The sequence below is a fragment of the Mastomys coucha genome, unplaced genomic scaffold, assembly GCF_008632895.1.
Source record: "Mastomys coucha isolate ucsf_1 unplaced genomic scaffold, UCSF_Mcou_1 pScaffold21, whole genome shotgun sequence".
Taxonomy (NCBI): Eukaryota; Metazoa; Chordata; class Mammalia; order Rodentia; family Muridae; genus Mastomys; species Mastomys coucha.
In genome coordinates, this window is record NW_022196904.1 from 20,722,787 (window position 1) to 20,730,810 (window position 8,024).

The 8,024-nt window shown below is 51.5% G+C and overlaps 1 protein-coding gene across 4 annotated transcripts in view; it reads right to left on the minus strand.

Annotated features, from left to right (window-relative positions):
- Positions 1 to 489: 489 nt before the first annotated feature.
- The window catches only part of Ltbp4 (latent transforming growth factor beta binding protein 4), a 34,748-nt gene continuing 27,213 nt past the window's right edge, over positions 490 to 8,024 (minus strand). For all 4 annotated transcript variants that reach the window (XM_031385827.1, XM_031385828.1, XM_031385830.1 and 1 more), the window contains 8 exons: positions 6,065 to 6,331; positions 5,729 to 5,800; positions 4,849 to 4,977; positions 4,528 to 4,674; positions 3,390 to 3,542; positions 1,961 to 2,341; positions 1,395 to 1,547; positions 490 to 898 (listed from right to left, as the gene is read on the minus strand). In XM_031385827.1, the coding sequence (XP_031241687.1) occupies positions 744 to 898; positions 1,395 to 1,547; positions 1,961 to 2,341; positions 3,390 to 3,542; positions 4,528 to 4,674; positions 4,849 to 4,977; positions 5,729 to 5,800; positions 6,065 to 6,331 (1,457 nt within the window). In that variant the 3' untranslated portion in view covers positions 490 to 743. The remainder of the gene's footprint in view (positions 899 to 1,394; positions 1,548 to 1,960; positions 2,342 to 3,389; positions 3,543 to 4,527; positions 4,675 to 4,848; positions 4,978 to 5,728; positions 5,801 to 6,064; positions 6,332 to 8,024) is intronic.

Consider the following 8,024-nt stretch of genomic DNA (forward strand, 5'->3'; position numbering starts at 1 on the left):
TGCAAATCCTGTACAGCAGACACAGCGGAAGGAACTGTTAGCCCTGGGAAGAGCTGGTAAACAAAACGAAACCTTAACTGGGCATGGTGGTGTACCTGGTAATCGCAGGTAATCGCAGAACCAGGGAGGCTGAGGGCAGGAGGATCCGAAGTTCAAGTCCAGGTTAGGCAAAACGACAGAAAACCTCAACAACTCTGAAGTGTGATTGTTTAAAGATTAGAAAGAGAACGACAGAAAAGACAAGAGGAAACCAAAGAAGCCAAGATACAAGACAGAAAGATAGGAGGAGAATCGCCAGAGAGAAAGACGATGAAACGGGGAAGAGAAAGAAAAACCGAGGCCTGAGGCCAAGAGGGACAAAGCTAGACTCGATGAGACTCATGGAAAGTCAGAGTCAGTCTTGGCGGCAGGAATGGCGCATTCCGAGGAGTGACTCAGCACACTGGAGCCAGCTTTTGAGAAAAAGAAAAAGGCAGGCAGAGGCCGAAAGTACAAAATAGGTGTTTTAATTGAAAATTGTATAAAAGGGCAAGAAATGTGTCAGGGGACCCAGGACAGGCCCAGGGCACTGGTGGGAGGGGCTGGGCATGGCGGGCTGGCGCCATAGAAGGCACCCCCCTCTGTGTCTGTCCATCCGAAGTCGAGACTGTCTGACATCCTTGCATATATGCAGACTAGAGGGAGGCAGGCATGCTCTGCAAGCTCCCGGTGCTCAGGTATAGTGGGAGATTGGGCGCAGCTGCTCAGGCCCGGGGTCGTGCAGGCGCACAGTGATGCGGCTGGTGTGTGGGTGCAAATCCTGGACGGCAGATGCAGCGGAAGGAACCGTCCGTGTTGACACAGCGCGCATTGACGCAGAGTGGGGAGGTTGCCTCAGCCTCGTCACACTCGTTGACATCTGGGGGGAGTAGGTAGAAAGATTATTACTCACGCCCAGGAATGAGGCCATTTCCCCAGTCTTTTAAGGTAGAGAACCATGGATGCGGGGCCTCTCCTGTGGCATGCAACATACCACTTGTTACCTCCTGGCTGCGTGAGCCTACTAAGCAGGTAGCATAACATCTCTATACCTTGGCTTGCAGGATGGAGGGACTGGAGGCGTGGTTCGGTGGTAGGCCACTCACCTAGCATGCATCAACCACTAACACAAATAACATCTGCAGGATTCCTTTCATTTTCCCAAACCCTCTTCTGCCACTTAACAGGAGCCTGGCTTTCCTGATGCTCTGACCCCATTTTGTTCAGTCAAGCGCCACCCCTAAGCAAGAGTTAATTTACTTCCTCTAGGATGGTCTGGCCCTGTCTGTAATGAGGATTTTTTTCTTGGAGGTTCCTGATCATCATCTGTTCAAACTTGCTTTTATTTCACCCTTCTCTCCCCTCCCCTTCCTCACCGACGCAGGACATGCGGGTGATGTCCAGGCGGTAGCCATCGAAACAATCGCACGTGAAGCCTTCTGGAACGCGCACACAGCGGCCATGGGCGCAGCCGTCCAGGATACCACACTCTTCAGCTTCTAGGCCCTCGTAAGGCTCAGACAAGGCTCCTGCAGAGAACACAGGTACCCGGAGACTGGAAATCTCTGCCTTAGGTCGCTTTGTCTCTTTCTGCCTTTGCTTCCCAAACTGGGTCAATCTCATCCTAATCTGTCTTTCCCACCCCTAGACTGCAGGGGGCGCTGTGGTAAGATCGTTTGCCTTGTTCAGTTCCCCTAGGTTTTGCTATACATCCTGGGCTGTCCCTCAGACTTGTAATCCTCCTGCCTTTGCCTCCCAAGTGCTGGGATTACAGGCACGAGTCATCAGCATTCCTGCTTTCCAGATGCTCTTGTATATTTGTGATCCTGTATCACCTTCTATCTTTTCTCTCTTCGTGTGTGTGTGTGTGTGTGTGTGTGTGTGTGTGTGTATGGTTTTGGGTTTTGTCTATCTGCTTGGTTTCTCTGGTCGAATTGCTCACCTGTATAGCTTCCACGCTCAGAGGATTCCTCAGGCTCTGGGAAGGAGCCACGGGTGTCTCTGGATCGATAAGGCCAACCAGTGCCTCGGCTAGGTGGGTCAGGAGCCTCAGACTCTCCATAGGGGCCACCATCATCCTCAAAGTCCGGTATGTCAAAGGGTGGGGCGCCATAGGGGGCCTCCCGGCGAGCAAAGGGTCCAGGTGGGGGTGGGTAGGGGTCATAGGGTAGCACAGGTGGTGGATACAGATCTGGCCCATAGGGGAGACTCTGATAAGGTGGGCCTATATCTGGGCCATATTCATAGGGAAGTCCAAAGCCACCCGGGCGTGGCGGGCCATAGGCAGGTGGGCGCAACACATTGCAAAGGGCCTCGAAGTCATCTGCAAACATGAGCCAAGGCATATCACGATCAGAACCCACCACTCATGGACCCGTCCCCGGGCAACAGTAGAGACTGATAAGCTAAGTGGGTTGGGGGAGGGGTGAGCTAAGCGGCTTGGGGGAGGGGTGGAGAGGGGTTGGAGCTGGGAAGGAAGGATTTGGGCATTTGCAAGCACAACAGACAATTCCAGGCTGATTCTGGGAGGGAGATAGTAGGTCCGGGGTCTTCTGACTGCAACTAAAAATCACTCTAAGGTAATGAAATTTGGGAGGCCCATGGGAGCTAGGGCTGGGAACCTGAAGAAGTGAGACAAAGATGTTTTGTGGCTGGTTGACCACTGGGACTTAAGGGGTCAAAGGTGCCTGGGAGGAACTTGAATCTCTGGGATCTGGAGGAATCAAGACTGAGGTTTTGGGGCTGGAGAGATGGCTCAGTGGATAAGAGCGATGGCTCAGCAGATAAGAGCACTGGCTCCTCTTCCAGAGGTCTTGAGTTCAAATCCCAGCAACCGCATGGTGGCTCACAACCATCTGTAATGAGATCTGATGCCCTCTTCTGGTGTGTCTGAAGACAGCTAAAGTGTACTCATATAAATAAATAAATTACAAACAAACAAACAAAACAAAACTGGGGTTTTGGGCTCTTGTTCATACAGAGCTAAAAGGAGAGATCTTTGGAGCTGTGTGTTGGAGTCTTGGTACTGGTATGTAGGGAGCCCAAGGTAACGGGTGTTAGCAGCTGTTAGTGCTATTACCAGAGAGCCTACAGGACAGGCTAGTGCATGTGGGCAGCTGCTGTTGGGATCTAGGGGCCCAGAGCTTGGTGTGGGGTGTCTCACAGGTTGTGTATTATGGGTCTAGAAACCAGGAATTTAAGATGAGAGGTCTCAGAGCTGATGGGGCTGGAGCTATGGACGCTACTGATTCAGGCCTTGAGATGTCAGTTGCTGACACGTAGAAGTCTGTAGAATCCAAGATCTGGGATAGGTTGCAACACATGTAAGGAGGCCAAGAGGTTCTTGGGAGCAGTGTAGGGCTGTCCAGTACCTGAGTCCTGGGCAGGACAAAGAGCGCAGTCCATACCCCAGGCTTCGCCATAGAGACAGCAGCACTCAGTGTAGGTGGCCTGCCGGTCTAGTCGTGGGCGACTACAGACGAGATCAGGTCCTACCTCCTGCCAGCATACTCCCACATTGTCATCTATAGGCAATGACAGGACGAATCAGGGCACCAGGGCCCTCTCACAAAGGCCCAGCTCCAGTCTCCAGAGGGTGTGAAATGGGGCAGTTGTTTCTCTTCCCTGGGTATTTAGTTTAGGATTTTTTGGGGAGAGGAGGGATGTCAGACTGGTCCAAAACTTGTGGTCTTCCTTCATCCATCTCTTGTGTAGCTAGGATCACAGGTGTGTTTAGGGACTTTTTTTTTTTTTTGTAGGAGGAGAAAATGGGTAAATTGATTTGGGGCCCAAGGACCAAAGCAGAGGAGGGAGACACATGGAGTGATTTGAGAGAAAAAGATTTAAGGTAGGTAGACAGGCTGAGAGAGAGAGAAAGAGAGAGAGAGAGAGAGGAAAGAGAAGGAGGAGGGGGAGGAGGAGAAGAGAAGAAAAACCAAAAGGGAGGGTGTGGTAGAGCAGGCTGGAAATCCCAGTAATTGAGAGGCTGAGGCAAGAGTTCAAGTGAGTTTAGACTAGCCTGGGCTACATCGTGAGAATCTGCATGTAAAAAAAGAGAACCTAGGGCCAGAGAAATGTGTGTGGGTATACAGGGCAAGAAAATGAAATATGGACACTAAAACTTTCACCTTTAACCTCCAGGCCAGGTTACCCCAAAAGAGTGGTAACCCTGTAATCTCACACCTGTAACCCAACAATTAGAAGGCTGAGGCAGGACAATTTCTGTGAGTTCCAGGCCAGCCTGTACTACAAAAATGGGGGAAAAAACGAAGAATAAAACATTTTGGGCCAGACATTGTGGCTCAGAGATTTAATCCCAGAGCCCTGGAGGCAGAAGTAGGCGCATCCTTTATGAATTCGCTGTCTCAAAAAACCAAACAAGCAAAAAGTCAGATTCTGAGCCCCATCCAGGCGCTAGGGGCCTTGAGGATTGTAAGGAAGAAGCTAAGCCTAGGGATCTACAGCCTGGGAAAGGGGGATGGGGCTGGGCGGGACCGTGGGCGGGGTTACCTAGGCTCTGGCTCTCGTTGGAGACACAGCGTCGCCGGGAGCCGTCTAGCACCAGTGGGGGCTCGCAGGTACAGTGGTAAGAGCCCACCGTGTTGACACAGCGACCACCTTCACAAGCGGGCTCCTCGTCGGCACATTCGTCATTATCTAAGAAGGCATGGGAGGAAGGAGGGGGCTGGCAGTTACCGGGATGAACTCCCTTTCACATTTCCCCAGCTCACAGAATGATGGATAGAGTCTAGACTTCCTGCTGGATTGGCCACATTCCTACTTGGGACGGGGTGGGGGTGAGGGTGGGGGTGGGGAAGGTGTGGCTCATACCAACGCACTCCAGCCTGTGTGCATGATAGTAGAACCCATTGCTGCAATAGCAAGAGTAGCCTGGGGCGGTGTTCACACACACTCCACTCTTGCACACCTGGTCCTGGAAGAGTTGGCATTCATCCACATCTGCAGGAAAAGGTGGAGGGAGGTGAGGGCAGGGGTAGGTTTTATTTGAAGAAAACAAGGGTAGTGTGGGGTAGCCAGTCACGACAGAGGAAGAGCGCAATGGTACCGGGAAGTTGAGGCACGGAAAGCGAACCAGAGGGCAGGATGAGGAGGAGCTCTTAAAAATAAAGTGAGAGACAGAAAAAGGAGCCAGGTATGTTGGAGCATGCATGAAATCCCAGCAGTCAAGAGGTGGAAATAGGAAGAACAGGAGTTCAAGGTTAGCCTCTCTGCTGCCTAGCAAATTCTTGGCAAGCCTGGGCTACTTGACTCTGTAGCCAAAAACACAAATTAAAAAATGAGGAGAGAAGAGAAAGGAATAGCAAGTGGTACTGGCACACAGCATGGATCTCAGCACTAGGGAGCCAGACACAGGTGGATCTCTGAGTTCAAGGCCAGCCTGGTCTACAGAGTGAGTTCCAAGACAGCCAGGGCTACACAGGGAAACCCTGTCTTGGAAAAAAAAAAGAAGGAAAGAAAGAAGAGAAGGAAAATCAGGCTCACAAGTTTGAGGCTGGTCTGAACTACTAGTTAAATACATTCCTCAAAAATAAACAAACAAACGAGAAAGAAAGAGAGAGAGAGAGAGAGAGAGAGAGAGAGAGAGAGAGAGAGAGAGAGAGAGAGAGAGAAAGCAGGAAGAAACAGAGGCAGGAGGAGACAGAGCTGGACCTAGGGGCTGAAGGTAGGTGGGGTTTAAGTCTGGCCTTACCTCTCCGGGCACTCAGGTCTCCACTGGGCACCAGGTAGCCCCGGCCGTGAGGGCACAATGACTGGTATTCAGCTGTGCATAGAAGGAAAGATGAACCCAGAAACACAAGCCGCAGTCCCTGCCCGAGCCCACTGGCTGTAACCCCCTACCAGGTGCTAAAGGCAAGGCCCATTTAGCAGCCACTTCTCGGCTTCACGCAGGTGGCTGATGGCTCACTCTTGTCCTGGCAGCACCAGTAACCCAATCCTCGGTCTAAATGTATCCCCTTTCCGGGCTCCATATCCCCATATTTACACCAAGAGCTTGAGCCCTTGTCTCCCCACAGGCCACGCCCACCTGTCTCAGTGCCCGGGCACTGCTGGATGCGGCAGCCACTGCCCCAGCCTTCTCCCACAGTACAGCAGCACTCCTGCCATGTCACGTTTCGGGCCAAGATATTGTCACACGCATCTGGAGCTGCTGTGTCAAAGTAGCACTCACGGCGTCCACTGCTCACGGGACCCTGCCTGGGAGGGCTGGGTCTCCGATGTGGGGGAGGGGCTGGAGGCCTGGCTGGAAGACTGGGGCTGGCGGGTGCTTGGGGCTGCGAGCCTGGGAAGGTGCCTGAAGAAACAAAAGACTTTAGCCAGGTATCCATTCAGTCTCCCATTCCCCCAAGTCAGTGATGGGGGAAACAGGCTCAGAGGGTACCAGCCATCAGCAGCTGAACAGGACCACACACTTCTGGAGATAGGGGACAGAGAAAGTCTTATGTAGCTCAGGATGACTTAGAACTCCTGATTCTCATGCCTCCACCAAACAAACTAGGATTTTAAGTGTGCCCCATTACAAACCAAACCTAGAGCCATATGAATGCTATGTAAGGACTTTATAACCTAAACAACCACATATAGTCTACGTATATTATGCATATGGGGTTTATTTTTGTTTTATTGGTTTTTTCTTTTTCTTTTTTGTATTTGTTTTTTGAGCAAGGGTTTCCTTGTGTAGCTTGTAGCCCTGGCTGTCCTGCAACTCACTCATAGACCAGGCAGGTTGATCTCTGAGTTCAAGGCACTGAGTGTTAGGATTAAAGACGTGCACCATCACCAGGCTTCAAACTGATTATTTAAAATCAGTCTTATTTAGTAGTCTAGTACAGCCAGAAACTCAGATCCTCCTGCCTCGACATCTAAGTGCTGGGATTAGACGTGTGAGCCACCATGCCCAGCTTCATTTCGGCTACTTGCCCTCTCCTATCACTTTGGTGTCCTTTGCTTCAGTCTCCCACTTTCCAGGTGTCCCCTCAGCTATGGGACAGGTGGGGACAGGAGATTTCCTGTGCTTTCTGTGTGACCCTCTGGGTCTTCATGCCCAGCTTGTCCCAGACTAGATCAAACCATTCCCCCCCAGCCCTCGCCCACACAGGCAGCCTCACAGCTTGCTCAAATGGCTCTCAAATTCTCCCACCCACTGATCTGAGCATCACCTGTCAATAAAAAACTGTCGGCCTATTAGCAAGAGGCAGGAAATAGAAGGTTCCAGAGAGACTGGAACTCTGGGAGACAGAGGCGGGAGGATTCGTCCTGGTCTCCGGGGAAGAAAGACACATGAAACTGAGGAGACGTAACTAGCCTTATGGCAGACTCAGACTAGTTTAAACAGGATAATTGAGTTACAAGCTGTCAGGGATGAGCCAAAGCTTATAGCATGTATTCATAAATAATTAAGCCTCAAAGTCATTATTTTGGTAATGGGGCACAGGTGTAGAAGCCTGAGGTTACACTGTCCCTCCCCACTCAAGACCCCTGGTTTGGTCCAGCCTTGTTCTCTCCTCCTGCTCCAGCACTACCACCCAACATTTTCACACAGTATCCCGATTGACACTGGTCCGTGGTGCTACACGCCCTGAGGAAAACCTCTTAAAGCAAGTGCCCAGAGCATTAGTGGGGGCACACCTTCGAGGTACGTCTGTGAGGGCTTTTCCAGGAAGGGCTTGCGGAAGACCCACATGGGCAGCCCCTCACAGGATAGAACCCCGGACTGAATAAAAAGTGGAGAAGGAAAAACCAACCGAGTTCCCCCATCCTTGCTTCCTGGTCCACGGTCAGTGAGCAATAGCCTCACACTCCTGCTACCGTGTATTCCCCATAGGTGGACTACACCATCAAATCATGAGCCAGAATAAACCCGTCCTCCCTCACTTAGCCAGATGGTCACGACTACACAACGCCAGCCTCACACACTTCGCTACTTGTTTCTGTTCATCCTACTTAGTTCAGACACAGACCCCTTCAGAAGCGCTCTCCCCTCCCCC